Genomic DNA, 17,388 nt, shown 5'->3' on the forward strand with positions numbered 1-17,388 from the left:
CCTCAACAGGGATTTGCTGAGAACTAATGCTGTAATGTGTTAGTCATCCTCTATCTGCTTCTATTTTTACAGGTTCTGAAGGATGGCTGATGCTGGTTTCTGCGATGCCACTTGGAGTCTCCAGCACTGTGAATTGATAAGTAACGTGCAGATTTAACTGCACGACCTGGGGAGAAAACATCAGGAGTGTTACTTCTTTTCAGCTCCTTAAGTGGACAGAAGTACAGTGTCACCTGTCTGCAAGGGAAGATTCTTCAACAGAATTTTACAGCTAATAATAAAGACAACATAGCATCATCCACCTTCCTGATATACAGCGCGTCACCTTCGAAGACAGATGATCTTTCAGAAGCCGGAGGATGCCCACAGAGCGCATAATAATGAAGTAGTGAATTGATACTGCTGCTGCTGCCGCCTAATTGTCAGGATCACAGCTGATAGAACTGCACTGCCCTTTTTCTGCTTCCTTAATCAGGCCAGGAACAGCAGGGTGGACATGGCTGGCCTCCTTAACAACCTGCTACTACTGTTTCTTGTTTTTCAAAACATCTGTTTGGGTTTCAGAAGCCCACTTTCTATCTTCAAGAGGTGGGTTATGCAGGAAGAACTTATGTGTTGAATGCATGCAGTCAGTTACAGTGTTATGGAAATATGAAAAAGCATGTCCTAGATAAAAACGTGTATAGTATGTGTTCAGTTTTGCTCACTTGCTCTGCATTTTCTTTCTGCAATTTTGAAGTGGCACTCTTGTCATATTGAAGACAGAAACTCTTGTTCTATTCATAGGTAGCTTTGTAGGATGTGAGTTCAGGATAATAAAACAGCAATTAATAGAATTTAGATAAGGCCATAGGTCTATTTGAGACTACACAAGGAATAAATATATTTCAGTTGCCTGCATTAGCTTGCGGTATAAAATGATGTTTTAATGAGAAAGCATCATCTAGCTTAAAACTGGGAAGTCCTGGGAAATTGGGGGGCGTTGAATGCAAAATTATATAGATAACCTTTAATATAGTGTGGACAAGAGAAGTAGCCTCTTGGCTCTCCGGAAGAGTGTTTTACTGTTTGTGAGGTGTATTGGGCACTGTAGTTACCATGTCACTTCTATATTTATATATATACATGAATATACATATTCAAATTTTATGTCAGTATTGCATGATATTTCAGGTGTCTTACCATTTAGTTCCGTACAGTGATCTACATTTTTTTATAATTTGTTTCTACATTCAATACAGACTTTGATATTCATGTGAAGTTGTAAAATTTCCTGGTTTACTCCTTATAACAGGAGTTGCTGTAAATGTCATGGTGTTGGAAGTAAAAATTTCTCCTTTACACATTATTTACATTTAATCTGTATTGAACTACAGGCACATAGTCTTAAAAAAACCCCACAAAACTGTTGTGAATGATTAACAGTACTTGACTAGTGAATTAATTCTCTATCTGTATCTCTGTGTACCTCAGACAATTATTTAGATGAGATGACAGATTATGTTTTCAGCTAGTCTGTCTGATTGCTCAGAGGAACTACTTTAGTAAGTGCTTGATAACGAAGGTATTTTCCTCAGCTCGTGAAGGAGTGGAATTTCTAGATCACACCTGGAGGTACTCCAAGTTGTCAAACTTCTTTACTAATTCTGAAAACCCTTCTTTTTAGAAAGACATAACAAAATATCAATATTTTAAAAAACCTTTCCTCCTGCTTTTTAAGGTATAAAGATACTACCAGATCCCTTTCCAATGAATGCCTTGGAAGCGATCGGCCGGTAATTTCACTTGGTCTGTCAGATTTTGCATTGGACATTCGCATGCCTGGGGTGACGCCTAAGCAGGTGAGAGAAATGCAGTTTTTCTTTTTGCCACTTGTTCTTTTTTTTATAAGCTAGGAAAACAAAGCTGTGTCTACAATATCACTTGCATACAGTGAACGAAAAAGCCAGAGTAACTTTTATACATATATGTCCAGAGAAAAGTATGAAACAGAAAAATAATCCCAAAAGAGAGGAAAATCTTTTCATCTGATTAATTTTATTTGTAAGATATTGGTTTCATAAACTGAATTGCTGAAATTTATTAAAACTGGGAATATGAGTTTTATTAAAGTGAAGTATTTCCATCTGTGCTGGGAAGACATACAATTATTTAGAGTTGCAGTTTACACTGAATCTCAGATGATGCCGCCGCAATGAATTCAGCTACATTAAATTGAACATTGCTGCAACTTTGGCAATCTGAGAGAAAAGAATCAAGAAGCAGTTTATAAGGGTAATACTTTTGACCCAATATTTTAAACCCTTAAAATACTCCATGAAAGTGGCTATAAACAAGTTATAATGGTATACTCTTTCAGGTTTGAAGTTGCTTATCTTCTACTGAGCCAAGTGAGTAAAAATGAAAACAATTGTTAGTATTTTTAACATTAGCATTAGCATTTTTAAGATTCACATAAAAGTCTGAGATTCTACTGTCATTTTCACATGTAGTTTCATTAAGCAAAATAAACAATGATTAATGGGGTTTTTTTTTTGCAGCAAGGCAATGCAGGCAATTATATATGTTGTTAAAAGACCCTACATCTCTTTTAGAGGGCTGCAGATGCTTGGAAAGAGCAGGATGTTGTGCTGCAGTAGATGATGACTCATTGTTGCAGATAGCACTTTCAAAAAATACTGAAGGGAAAATGAGTTTTTCAGTTACAGAGGAGCACCCCTCTGGAATATATAATTTAGAGCAAGTGGTGTCATTCCAGTGACTGCAAAACAAAAATATAGTTTCTAGTAGATCTTACTTGTCTGCTGCAAAATATTAAACTTCTCTTTCGAAAAGTGTGAAAAGTTCTTATTTCATCCAGGTGCACATTTGTTATTATGTTTTCTTGATTTTACATGAGGAACCTGTTGCCTGCAGGTTGAGTTAGGAAAAAGCATGTCCTAGATAAAAACGTGTATAGTTGAAGAGTTAGGAAACACGTAGGAAGGGGTCACTCACTTCAGATTCCTATTAAAAGAAAGAACACCAAAACCCAACACCAACAGGCTGTGATAGTTAATAGAGAGGACATAATACTTTTCACATTCATGTGTACATATAGTCAACAGCCTTTATGTACACAATAAACTGAAATGCTGTGATCTAGTGTAGATTTGGGGGAAGGAGGAGAGAAGACAGCAACAGAAACCAACTTGCCAAGTTAATTCCTAAAAAAGTAAGTGAAAATAATCAGTAACCAGCCTTCTATGTTTTTAAGTCTAGCTTTTGCTTTCCTCTCTCAGTCTCGCCCACCCTTCTCATTGTCCCTTCCTCCTTCCAGAGTGTCCCACACTAACTGTACAGGAAACTCGGTTCCCATTTAGACAAGTCAAACACTGATATACTCAGCAAGAAGCAACGGTAGAAAAGAAAACCTTCATTTTCTTGCAGGTCACAGAAGGGGATAACCAGCAGCTTTGTAGTTCTAGTGCTGTTGATTAGTTCATTTTTGTGGCAGAAAGAACATGGAAAGGGAAGAATCCTCTATAGAGTGTAAATTATTCTGTACTGGCTTCTTACTAGCTCACTGTCTTCTTCATATACCTTTTGGCCCTAATTGTGGGCAGATGTATTTAGCGACCGTGGATCTGCTGTGAGTTAAAGTTGCCCATACTGATGTTTATATAAGAGCATAAATTGGGAGTTGGATTCAGCACCCCGTCCCTGGAAAGATTAAAGGTCAGGCTGGACGGGGCTCTGAGCAACCTGATCTAGTTGGAGATATCTCCATTTATTGCAGGGACCTTTAAAGGTCTCTTCCAAGCCAAACTGATTCTATGATTCTGTGGGTCCCTTCCAGCTCAAGATATTCTATGATTCTGTTATATACAGGTTTCATCTTCCAGGTCTATCTGCAAGTTTCTCTCTGTTCAGGGAAGGTGCAAAAATAAACAAAAGAGCAAGAGGACAAGTGCACTTGCTAAAATGCTTTGTTATGGGCTTTCTGGAGGTGTATCACTATTTTGCTTGTGACTAATTGCAGTTCTTGAATTCTCAAGCATACAATTTATGTGGGAAAGGTGGGGAAAAAAAACAAAGAGGAGGAGCAGAAATTAGATATGAACGAGTTAAATTCTAGAGAACAGAATAGTATCTTTAGAGCTACACTAGTATGTTCTCTGCTATTTCTTCTTTGTCATGCATTTTTGTGAAAGAAAATCTTGTTTCAGCTGGATTGTTGTGAATTCTGAATTCATTGTTTGGCCACAGGTTGGTACTTTCAGGAGACTTTACAAACTGAATTCTTCTGGCCTCTTTCTCTTTTGGTGGTATGCAAACATCAGTCACTTTTCTTACCTAGAGTCACAGCCAGCTAACAGAAGAATGTCTAATGGAACTAACCAGTTCTTTGTTTACAATTTATGACCAGCATTACCTGTGGTAGATGTACAATCAGAAGGTTCATTTAATGTAAGAATTGTTCTGGAAGGGCTGGAGTCATTGGTGGTTTAGTCAAAAGTATCTCCAATCTGGAAAAAGAAGGGGAACTTCTGAAATAATACTGCTGCTCAGTTGAGTTCTTCCATAGCATCGCATCACTGTAGGTAACTGTGTTTAATTTTATTTTCCAAAGTCCTTGATACTCCAGCTTCCCAGATAATTCTTGTTGAAAACAGATACTGAAAATAAATCTCCTTGGATTCCAAGAAGTCTAACCATCTGCGTGTGTTCCCTGAAATTGAGTTGAATTTTTGATAGTACCACTAAGGTTGTATCTAGATTATAAGCACTGACATTTTTTGTTTTGCAGTGATTACTGTAGGAATCATTGAATTCTCTTAATGTAGGGGCATACAGCTAACATACAGCTTAAACTCTGTAAGTGTTTCACGGGGAAAATATGTTCACGGGCAAAGAAAGCCCCAATGATTTTATATCATCTGCATAGGTAGCACTTTTTAGTGGTGGATGTGGAATAGTTCTTGGTGGAATGATATGCAAATGGCTGGAGCCAAATTTAACATCTGTCCTTGTATTGGAAGGTTAGTTGCATAAAATTCAATTCATGTTAATCTTGTGTTGTCAAGGCTGTGGGAAAAGTTGGTCCCAAGTTGTGTGTTCTTTTGGCACAAGTACCAAACATGAACATTCATGTGAAACTCAGTTCTGAGTGCTCCTTGTGAACAGGGGCACTGAAGTGTGTGTTCAGGCAATACAAATCTGGAAGTCAGTGGGGTAGCATAGTTTTCCAGATCAATTAATAATTGTGGTTTATATTCATTATTGCTTTTGAACACTACCACCTCTCCTAAATGGGGGAAACAATATCTGCGGTATGTAAATACTCTGTTTTTTCTTAATAATTATTCCAATTGCAGAGTATGTAAAAATGCAACTAAGATGTCATATGAAGACTAATTTTTGTGTTCTGCTGAAGGGTGAAGGACATCTAAGAGCTGTGGAGAGGAAGACCGAAGGGCTTCTTCAGTTCTGAGGGAAAAATTCTGTAATCATTTTTTACACTTAAGATAGTTATAAGAAAATAATCCCTCTGCACAGTAAATTAATAGTATGTTAGGATTTATTATTTATATGGGAAGCTATATGTTTTATCTTCCAAGAAGAGGTGGAATTAGCTCACTATGAAAACTCTTTAAGTTTTAGGTACAAAACCCACTACTGTTAAGTGTATTAAGGCTATTTTGTGAAAGCATTATTAAGAATGTAGGATAAGCATGTTTACTCTGCCGGTAATACAGTTTTGCCGCTGTGAATGTCTATGTTGACCACAAATCAAATAAGAAATAATGGCAAAAAATTGTGGTGTAATTAAAACTGTATCTCAAGTAATTTTGTTCATACTTGATAGTTTGTGTAGGTTTTTTAATTAATTACTATTATGTTTGAGGCTGAACAAACTTTTCACTAGTAAATAAATTTTGGTACAGCATTGTCTGAGTTCTGAAATGTACACTTGAAACTTCATAAATATTTCTAAAAGGACAAAAAAGTAATAAAAGTGTTGTTATTTGCTGAGATATTGTTAGCATGGAAAGGTTCTATGGAGGAGTTCTTGTCTAATGGATTTGCAAGTCTTTTTTTTTTTTTTTCTTAAACTGCTTATCTTCAGCTTCTACCAGTAGGTCAGCTGTGACTCATAAAACTTGCATATTCAATTACATAACTTTAGTCTCTCAGTTTGAAGTCTTTGCTTAAAATTTTTCTTTTAATCTCTAGTTTGCTTGGGTATACCATACCAGATAAAAAACGAGAAGGAAATTTGATTATTCAGATACCCATAAATTACTGGCACCTCTTTCTTTACTATTGCTGTGATAACCAAGTTGAGATCTTGACCTGAGATCCCCCAAGACTTGCTCTGACTCTGGCAAAAGCTGTGTGAATGACTTGGTTATTACTTAGGGTAAAATTCTGTAAAAAGCAGAATTTAGTTACTTGTATGAATCTGGACCCTGGCACAGTGAATAGCAATACCAGAGATTCATGAGAAGTGATGCAATGATTAGTCAGTAATGGCCCTTATTAAATAACAAAGACACTTGCTTTAAAGAAGAGATCTGGGGGGCAGGAGATGTAAGGAAAAAATGTGGAGCTTTTCTCTTTCCCCCTCACCAGTATGCTTTCAAAAGGCAGCCTGTTGCACTTTGAAAGTTCTATTCATCTTGTCTTTTCACTTTGTTTTGAAATATCTGAATTGATGGGTTTATACGCAGTGGAGCAATTTTTTCCTTCTGCTTGTTTCTTACTGCAAGTTGAAGTCTACATAATAATTTTCTTCTGAAAATGGATCAAACCTGCACATGACTCATGGACGAACAATCTCACAGACTTAACTTACGGTTAGGTGGAGAAAACAGGACAAAATTATTGTGGATTCTGCAATGTGTCTTTTGTCATGCTTTAGCGTCATGATGTTACTGCTATACTTGTGTTTGAAGTCTGGAACATTGACAATTGGAGATAAGCAACCAGAATCCGTTTTGTTGAATCCAAAATCTGTTTTTTCATTTGCTCGTTTTCTCTTATTAGCTAAATACAGGCTGGCTTGTACATCAGAAACAAAATTGAAAATCCTTGTGACTATGCCAGGACAAGTTTTCATGCCAGTAATGGTAAAGACTTCAGAATGACCAGATTGATTGACTGCTTTATCCATTTGGCTGAACAATCTCTTCTCTGACTAAACTTTATAGGAGTTATTTAAGGAAAGACCATAAGAGGTAGGATAGAAGAGTAGTAATGCAAAAACTAGAATATATCCTCCATATTTACAGTAATAATGAGATGTTACTGGTTTGGAGTTTTAGTCCAGATTATCATATTTAATAGGTATTGGTAGTTCTTTGTGTCATGCATTTGTCAAATAAAAAAACTACAACAACTTATTTTTAGTCCAGACTGTTTCTAAATTCGATTTGCATTTAAAGACAAATAATCTACTGCTTATTTCTAGTAGAGTGTGAGGTATCGTGCCATTGACTTTCAAAGTTTGGGTGTAAGGATGTTAATGAAGCATTTTAAAAAAAAATCTTACTTCTCAACCCATGTTAGATAGAAAAGGTGGAATATTGCCTTTTCTATTTCTAGAAGGCTTTAGCATGTTCACTCCATAAATGCATATAACTAGAGTACACAAAGGAATTCACATCAGTTGTATCAGCTGGCCTGTGTTCATCCTTCCCATCTTCTAGCAAAAACACCAAAAATTATTTCTTATCTGCACACATCGCTGCTTTGTGTAATCACATATGCTTATGACCATTGTACCTGTCCTTCCTTCTCAGTTGCATTTAATTGTTTATACCTATTTGCAGTGTCTTTTTTTAAATTAGGTTTGAAGTTTTTCATAGCAGGACTTTTATCTTCATCTGTTTATTAGAGTCCTTATGAAAATGAAAGTCCTGTCAGATTTTGAGTTCATGGGTGTAGTAAAATTCCAGTAGCTGACATCTTTCCTTTCTTAAACAGCCTTAAAAGTTGGGAAAAAAGGTTTAAACTAGCTAATAATGTAGCTATCAACATAATAGCCACATTGCTGACCTTATAGCGTAATATCTGTTACACGTAAATAAACCATGGCAATGGATTTATTTTTTACAATAGTAATCTAGATATCCTACATCATCTTTGGCTAAACATCTCAGTAAGGCACGTGGTGCCTTTTCTAGATGGTGCTTTTGTAGGACCAGCCCTTCATCTATCTGACAAAGATGAGTCTGAATTCATTTTTTTTTGTGTAGTTCACATACTTTTAAAAAATGTAATTTTGTGCTGTTCCAATGATTTACTGGGTTTTTTTGATGTACAAAATAAGAGCATTCCTTTCAATAACATTGCCATATTTAGGTTTTACTGTTCTCAAGGACTTTGTTTTATATTGCAGGTTCTTATATTGCAGGTTCTTTCATAGTCATCCAAGGTGCTTGTAGATGGAAAACCTGGATTTTGTTTGTGGCCTGAATTTACTGTGTTTGCATTTTAATTGATTCATATCTTAATCCAGGAATACTTCCAAGGCTTACATGCTGAGCATTTTAAACTCAAACCAAAAGCCTTTGCGGCAACAGAGGCAACAGTAGCATCATGGAGAGCGCATTCTTGATAAGTTTCCTGCCTGGAGTGCCCATTACACTGTATCTTGTGCAGATTGTTCATCCAGTTGCTCCAGGAAAATGTTAGTCCTGTACAGTGCTTAAACAAGAAAATCACATCTTGAATTGTTACTTTTTTAATTGATTTTGTTCTTTTTCTTTGTTTCAAAGGACATGTGATGTTTGTCAGAGTGCTCAGGGAAGAATATTTTCATTGATCATAATAGAATTAAGTGCATGAATCAAAAAGAAACCTATTTCTGTGATTGCTGCTCCAATGGCACAGCTTTTTTACAGTTTGTGGTCCAGTTATATAAATCTTGGAATAGGGTGAAGTACTGCTATGGGTAGAAATCTGTTTAGCTATGAAATCATAGAATCACAGGATATCTCAAGTTGGAAGGGACTCATAAGGATCATCACGTACAACTCATGCTCCTCGCAAGACCACCTAAAACTAAACCATATGACTAAGAGTGTTGTCCGGATGCTCCTTGAACTCTGACAATCTTGGTCCCATGACCACTTCCCTGGGGAGCCTGTTCCAGTGACCAGCCACTCTCTCAGTGAAGAACCTTTTCCTAATGATCATTCTGAATTTTCACTGATGCAGCTTCATTCCATTTCCTCGTGTCCTGTAACTGGTCACCACAGGGAGGAGAGCAGCACCTCCCTCTCCACTCAAGTGCTGCTGATTCTTAGATTATCATATGTTTATAAATACTGAGAAAGTAGTGCATACCAAGAATACAATGAATCAGAAGCTCAGTAATTATTTTCACTTTATATAGCACACTAAATTTATTCATGCTGTTTATTTGGACATCGGGAGGGTACTGTTACCCTTTTAAATTTTTAGCGGGTGGAGAGGGGGTGGTGTTTGTTAACCACTGGAAATAAATTTAGTGCTAAGGCTTATAAGTATGTAATTTTTATATATTAGTTTTTTCAGTATTCCCACATTCATCTTCAGAAAATGTAGAGAATTTTGATGCTTTGTTTCTATTATTTTCATTCTAAATATTCCAAATTTAAAAGTAATTTCTGTTCTTTTGCCTTCTAATAGTCTGATACCTACCTCTGCATGTCAGTACCCCTGCCAGTGGATGATGAAGCATACGTAGGTAAGTACTGGTTGACTGGAAGAACCTAAGCAAGCCATTTTGAAGAACCTCAGCATTTTCTTTTTTTCTCTTTGACTCATATTGACTTAATCTTTGGTTGTCAGAGTTTCCATCATGGCTAATCCAGAAACAAACTAGAGAGAGCTACTTAGACTGAAGATAACAAACTGTATCTGGCGAGCTTCATGAGTAATAGCAGTTAAAGAGCTGCATGCAGATGCCTCTGGCAATCAGTACTGAACAGTCCCATTTGTAAAGTATTGGCTTTCTGTCTTTGGCCGGACACTTAATTCTGCTCCACTGAGCAGCCTGTTTATTTACCTGCTGGTACAGGCTGTAAATCCTTTGCACATACAGTCTTTCCCCCTCTCCCCTCCCCTTTCTTTTTTTATTTTAAAGTCGTGGCATGAGTACGCAAATAGCAGGAAATTGTAATAGTGTACAAATGCTGAGATCGTATAGATCAGCAAAACAACACCATCTGTTCAGAAAGTCTCTGAGGTACTTCTAATTTTATTTTGCCCTGTTTGTGGACATGTAGTTGTTCAAGTAGAGAGAAGGCTTGTTGTTTTGCCTGAAGGTAGTTTCACTATCAGAACATGCTGTAAGCTGAAATAAAGGAAAACAATTATTAGTTTAAATGTTTATATTTTTCTTCCTTTACTCTTTTCTTGCCTTTTAGGATATCTTTGCTTACATTAAATATTGTGGGAATCCTATATAGTTTTTGTTGTAGTTTATTATGAGACTACTGTTCCATGCGGATTTCTGTGTGGAAATCCTTCAGAAATAGAATATTTGCTTTAGGTTTTAAGGTTGTATTATAGTAACTAAAAAAAAAATCAAGTAAGTTTTCTTCAGTGCTTTCTTAGTATATCTGTTTTGTAAAGACATCAGAACCTGACCTCACATTTTGGCTTTGAGTTTGAGCCCGGAAAGAAAAATGAGTGTAAAAGGGAGTGTTCATTCTCTGATAAACTATACTTGCTGTGCAGTGTGCGCAATAGACTCTTCTGCTTTCAAGTGATTCATAGAAAGGCATACTATGAACCTGCTTCTTAAGCAGTTTTTATCTAGTGGTTCACAGAGTTGCAAAATTGCATAGTTCAATTCTTTATTAGATTGCTGCACGTTTAGTTCTGTCGGTGTTTACGTGTGTTAAAGCCACATAAACTGTCAGTGGTGTATATGTTTAAAAGGACCTACTAAAAGAATTTGCTTAAAAGTATTTGTGCAAAGTCTCAACATGAATCATGAAAGACAATCCAATTTTTGGTGAAGACTTAAGAAGCTTTTACATTTTATGTGTTTACAAGTTCTTCACCAGATTTTTATAGGATTTGGTCTCCTTTCCAGTCATCACTGTGCTTGGGTACGTGTCGTTATGAAGCAGTATAAGGTCTGGACAAAGAAACCATTCTAGTTGTCGGGTAGAGCTTTGAAGAGCAACAGGAACTTGATGAGCAAATTTAAAAAAAAAAAACAAACTTGTTCTGTGAACATAAAGTTTTCTCATGATAGCGTAGCTTACAACCTCTTACATTTGGATGCCTTGAAAATAAAACAAAATTGCTTGCTTTTTTTTTTTTCCCCCTCTCTTTGGTCCCTTCCACCAAAATGGATGGGCATGTAGTCAATCTTAAGCATGTGATCAGTTCCATCTTACTTCAGTAAAGTCACTGGGAAGTGTTTTCAGTGGAAAAGATTTGTCAGATTGGAGTCTTCACAATCAACGGAAGTTACCTAATCACTGGAAAGACTAGACGTAAACATATCCAATTGTAAAGAATAGAAAGAATGCAAACTGAGCTGTCTTATAAAATACCTGGATAGTAAGTTAAATCCTCTTGTCAGGAAAGAAATTTCTACAATAGGTGTCATCATCTAAGAAATGAGATGCATAGTGGAATTTTTCCTTAAATACTTAGTACCATTAAGTGTTGTGAAGCTGTTAACTTACTTGCATGCATGTATTTTGTGTTGCTTAAATAAGCATAGAGGGTTGACACACAGAGAATGAAATACTTCTTTTTAAAAGGATAGTATCAACATTTTTATGGTTTAAGCAGAATCTGCCTTCATTGCATTGCCAATAAATGGTGTAGTTAACTTTCATTAATTACTGTTTTACTTTGTGGTAGAAGTATCTAAAAACTAACATATGAACTGTCACTCTAGGTTGCTGTTCAGTGATGTATTGAGAAAATGATGTGTGTTCTGAAGAGCTTCAAGATGAGGAGGTGTGAATACACAGAATTAAAACAATAAACTGGGTTTCTGAGACAATGCAGTGGTAATGCTGAGACTAGAACAAACATGTTCTGCCTGCAGTTCAGTTTATTTGCACATAAGGCTGCCAAGTAAATGCCTTCTCTTTTCTTTGTTTTTTTTTTTCCTTTTACACTTTAAAAGGACATTTTTATGATCAAGTGTCCTTACATTTTGACCAAGAATCGCTTGTTTATTCCTTTTTTACTTTGTTTTCCTATATTTTACCCCCCTTTTTTCCCCTCCTCCAAGACTGTATGGAAGGGGAGGTTCTGTTTATAGAACCTGCAGCAGGATAGTTTTGCTGCATATTGTTGAAATATAAGGGCCTTGAAAGAGGGAACTTCTTTTTTAATGTTGTATGCAGGCAATACTACATTTTTTAGTAAGAAGAAAGTATTTTCTGTAACCTTTTTAAATATTTTTTTTAAATCTGTATTTGAAGACTTTGAATTCAGACTTCAGCTTTGCTATTCCCCTGAAGATTTAAAACCAGTAGACAGTCATGCTGGCACAGGGAAAATGGATATAACTTTGTATGCAAAGCTGGAAGGATACTGTACCAGAATTTACCAATTTTTTCAGAGGCAGTTCTCAGACATTATCAAAAGAAGAAACCGATCAAACTTACTTACTAAATGTTACCAACTAGAAGGACTAGAGCAGATTTTGCCCTAGAGGTTTTTTTCATGGATGCATCAGTGTATTTTTGCAGATGCTGTTAGTTTTTTGTACGAGATACTTTAGTGGAGGGTCAGACTGTCAAGGCTGATACTTCTGTTTGAACCAGTTGTTTCTTTATCCCAAAGGGCTGTAAATGCTGACAAATGGGTGTGGCAGGAGTGTTTCTTTGTGGGTGGGTTGGTTTACATTTAAATTGTTAGGAACATACCTTTTGCTCTTGCGAAATGAAATGACTGTGAGATTAATATGTGAAAGATATTAATGAGTGAGATTAATGCATAATTTTTCAAGAAAGTATCATTCTAGTTACATTTTAAAAACATATTGTGGTTTTCTTCCTCTGCCTCGTGTTTGATTAATGTTGATGAATAAACAGCCAAACCAGAAACTAGATTGAGTCTTTAATGGTGCAGGCATTGATAAAAAATCAGCTTTTGGCTACTGAGCTGAAGCGTTAGCTTAAAGGTGCTCTGCAGACACTTATAAGAATTGGGTCTGACAGCAAGCCACTCAGCCGAGAAATTTGACTGTCATCTTCACCTCCTTACATTCATTCACATGGGTGACCAGTAAATAAATGTGTCTTTTTCTTACTGACTCGTGGTAAGTACCTGTCTGTCAGATGGAGCCTCTTACGTTCAGCATCTGCCACATCTGTCAGATGGAGCCTCTTACGTTCAGCAATGCAAATTTAAATAATTAGAGAGATGGAACACTTCTCCTATGAAGAAAGGCTGAGAGAGTTGGGGTTGTTCAGCCTAGAGAGGAGAAGGCTCCAGGGAGAACCTTATTGCAGTCTTCCAGTACTTAAGGGGGGCTGACTTACAAGAAAGATGGGGACACTCTATAGCAGGGCCTGTAGTGATAGGACAAAAGGTAATGGTTTTAAACTAAAAGAGGACAGATTTCGAGAAGGAATAAGGAAGAAATTTTTCCCAATGAGGGTGGTGAAACACTGGCACAGGTTGCCCAGAGAGGTGGTAGATGCAGCATTCCTGGAAACATTCAAGGTCAGGTTGGATGGGGCTCTGAGCAACCTGATGTAGTTGGAGATGTCCCTGCTCCTTGCAGAGGGGTTGGACTAGATGACCTTTAAAGGTCCCTTCCAACCCAAACATGTTATGATTCTATGATATTACTTTTCGTCCATACATGACTCCAAGATGCTGTGGGCTTGTTACTCTAGTATGGTATATATAAATTTCTCTATTGCCAAGTTATGATGACTTCACTGTATTGAAGGCCTCTATTGTCTCCCTAATCTCACAAACTGTGGACATATTTTGATAAATTCCTTTAATAGAAATTCCATTATAGACAAGACAGCATTTTTTTTAAAAAAGGATATCAACTTATATCATTGAATTGTTATTTGTAAAGATGAACTTCTTAGAAATTATTTTTTTAAATACATAGCTTAACTAGATACTGTTAAGATTAAACTGACTTCGTGTTCTCTTCATCCATGTTTCTCCTCAGTGTTCATAATTCATAGTAGTACTTGGTCAGGAAAGTAAGTCAGACTTTATTCAGATTTAGTACATATAACCAAACTGTTATTTTAGTCATCATTTTTTAGCACTTATTCATAAAAAATAGTTAACTGTTGAGTAATCTTCTGTTCATTATTGTAAAATGTGGAGGCTCTCAACTAGGAATATGAGGCTTTTGTTGATATTTTTTGAGCCTTTGGTAGTGACAGGCACTGCATTTGGTTTGAATCTCATGCTAATTTGTATGGCTCTTACAACATAGGATTTTTTAAATGGCTTTTTTTTGACCCTCTGTTTGGAGGGGTATAAGCCTGGGTGTGCTGCTAAGAAAATAACTATACGGGAACAGAGTAACCAGCTGTACAAAGCTCTTAAGCTCACAGGCATACTGAGAGTTTTTTCAACTCTTCCTTCAGAAGCAATGATGAGATATCTGAGCTAAAATAATGTATGCAAGTGGCTCATGCAGAAATACGATTTTGCTTTGTTAACTGTAGTGCATTATTTTCCATTACTGAGAGTAATACATACAAAAGTCTTTGTAGTAAGTTTTATAATAGTGCTTAAATGTCCCATCTGTGGACTAGAATGTCATTGTAATGGGCACTGTATGGATAGAATAAAAGACTTCAAGACACACTCATTAGGGTAAATACATAAGATGTAAGAGCAGTAGAGGAATAAAAACAGTGAGACAATATGAACCAACGGGACAGGTGGTGGCTTTAGAAGACAAGAGGCCTAACCTTTAATTTTACCTTTATTGAAGGCTGTCCTTCTAGGTGTTACTTACGGTATGTTCTGTATAGGTATCAAGTTCAGCAATAAAGTACATTAAATTTCACATGTGTGAACTGCTTATAAACTCCAGAAATTTAATTTCTCGCTTGAATTGATAACAGCAGCTTAAAACACCTGAGACACCTGAAAGCTAAGGTAAGAAGTCCACATAAAATGACACACTGTCTGTCTCATGGGAGAGTTAACCATAATTTTACTACCAATTGTTACTGATAAAAACGTCAAAACAGAAGGTCTTTTTGTAATGCAGATTAGTTTTTTAGCTATGAAATTAGTAGAATTTGCTTGTAGGAAAAAAAGTAGTTGTTATGTAGTCTTTAGAGTGTAATCATGCTGGAAACTTTAGCACTTCTGTATTCATATCTGGTACTCAAGGTACTCTTACTTTCCAAAACAAGCACTCAGCTCTCGTGTGCTCATTTCCTTACAATCTGAGAGCATGCCTTGTGTCTTCAGGCTAGAATTTGACTTGCATGCCTTAAGTTTGACTCTTTTTCCTCACATTTCACAACAGACCTCAGCTCCAAAAGTAGGTTTAGAAGTTATTTGATTATTTTTTTTTCCCCTCGTGAAAGTGGGACAATAATCCACATCATCATTCACTTCAGGAACCCTGCCTCAGCCACATATTCAAATACTGAGTTCAGAGTAAATACTGAGTTCAGATAAATCCGCAAACTTCAGGAGCAGAACAGCATTTCACTAGTTTGCAGCTTCACTGTCTGCCCTTTTTAAGACTCTTACAAGAGCTAAAAGACACTTGAAGGCTCCTCAGTGTCTATGTACATGTAAGGGCAGGAGTGACTTCTGGAATTTCTGCTGTAGGATAAGGTTAAAAACCCTCTAAAGTCCTTCTTTGTCTTCTGTGACGAAAAATTCCATTGCATTCCCTGCATCTGACACATCATTTCAGTAGTAATAGAGGAAGTTACACAATGTAGCTCGCTTTATTTCTAGAAATGCCATGTTTGTACATTCATGGTCAATATTACTACAGTGTGATGTTGGTAATCTTTTTCCAATGCTAAACAGGATCACGAACATTTGAGAAACAAAAACGGTGTTTTGTTTGTGGCATGGGATAAGGAACAGACGTTTAAGTGCTCAACATTCACCTTCGTCTAAGTTTGTAATGATGAGAAATATTTGGGCAGTGAGTTTGTGTTGATTTGAAACAAGTCTTGTTTTCCATTCCAAAGGGTTTGACATATTAGTGAGAATAAATCATAATCCCTTCTTGGAACTGTTGTCTCAAGAAAGATGCAGCAAAAATGTAAACCAGGTGGAATACTGGAAGAAGATATCACTAATGCATAAATTAGTTGCTCTTAACTGTAACTTACTGTTTATTTGTATTTTTGATGAAGTACAAAAGAAGTAGAAATGTATTATTAAATCACAAGTGTAAATTTCAAAGCTAGATTGAAATTAGACTGGTTACAGTAAAATTTTGTGGTTTGGGATACAAAGTGTCATATTTAACTTTTGGGGAAAAATATGGCAGTTTTGAGTAGGAACTTGGAATTTCTTGTTTTTAATGACTAAGTGAGGTACAGTGTTACAGCTTGGGAGACAGGCTGTTGCATGGGAATTTCAGGAAGCTTGTAAGTGGAATGCAGAAGGTAAATGAGTAGGGACGTATATACCTTGTTTCTAGTATTACAGAGAAAAAAAAGAAACAAAATGCTCTTGCTTATGTAACCTGGTGGGAGTAAGGATAGCTTACTTGTTTTATCATTTTGTTTTTCAGTTGACTTTAAGCCTCATGCCAGCATGGACACTGTCCATCACATGTTACTCTTTGGATGTAATGAACCCTCTTCTACCGAAAATTACTGGTAAGAGTAGCAACTTGCTTTTGTTATTGTACCTAACTTTTCTTCTGTTAATTGTTTCCACATAAACCTTTTCCAGTGTCACAATTTCTTGGAAAAGTAGAAAAATTTGGAAGGAAGAAGAAATGTGTAACATTCTAGTCTTTCCACACTTAAAGGTTTTGGGTTTTTTTAACTAACTCCTGTGTAAGGTGGAGAAAAAGATCTGTTTTCTGATTCTTCATGATTAATTGACTGTCTCTGAGGTGCAGACAGGAACTATGGTGGGCAGGGTGCCGTTGGATACCAAGAAATCTATGCTTCCTCTGTTGTTGTCTGCTTTGTGTATGCAGAACTATGTATCAGGTGTCTGGAAGGAAACTGAGTGAAGGGTAAGCTGAAGAAGACTGTTGAGTGGTTTGGTGGTTGACTTGCCCTTTGAAATGCCTAAGCTATGAGGGCAGAGGGAAGCTCTCAGCACCGTTAGAACAGGTGTGGGGAGCCAAAGTGAAGAGAATGTGAAGGTGGATGGAAATCAATGGTCTGTCCAGTAATTTTGCAAGTTTTCTCCAGGTTTTCAAGAGAGAGCAGATGAGGTAGTTTTCTGACACTG

The 17,388-nt window shown here is 36.6% G+C and overlaps 1 protein-coding gene across 4 annotated transcripts in view; it reads left to right on the forward strand.

The window, feature by feature from the left end:
• Positions 1-496: 496 nt before the first annotated feature.
• Positions 497-17,388, forward strand: part of PAM (peptidylglycine alpha-amidating monooxygenase) — a 78,863-nt gene continuing 61,971 nt past the window's right edge. For all 4 annotated transcript variants that reach the window (XM_010285259.1, XM_010285260.1, XM_010285261.1 and 1 more), the window contains exons 1-4: positions 497-588; positions 1,721-1,841; positions 9,658-9,715; positions 16,712-16,799. In XM_010285259.1, coding sequence (XP_010283561.1) covers positions 497-588; positions 1,721-1,841; positions 9,658-9,715; positions 16,712-16,799 — 359 coding nt within the window. The remainder of the gene's footprint in view (positions 589-1,720; positions 1,842-9,657; positions 9,716-16,711; positions 16,800-17,388) is intronic.

Source organism: Phaethon lepturus, unplaced genomic scaffold (genome assembly GCF_000687285.1).
Source record: "Phaethon lepturus isolate BGI_N335 unplaced genomic scaffold, ASM68728v1 scaffold574, whole genome shotgun sequence".
Lineage (NCBI taxonomy): Eukaryota > Metazoa > Chordata > Aves > Phaethontiformes > Phaethontidae > Phaethon > Phaethon lepturus.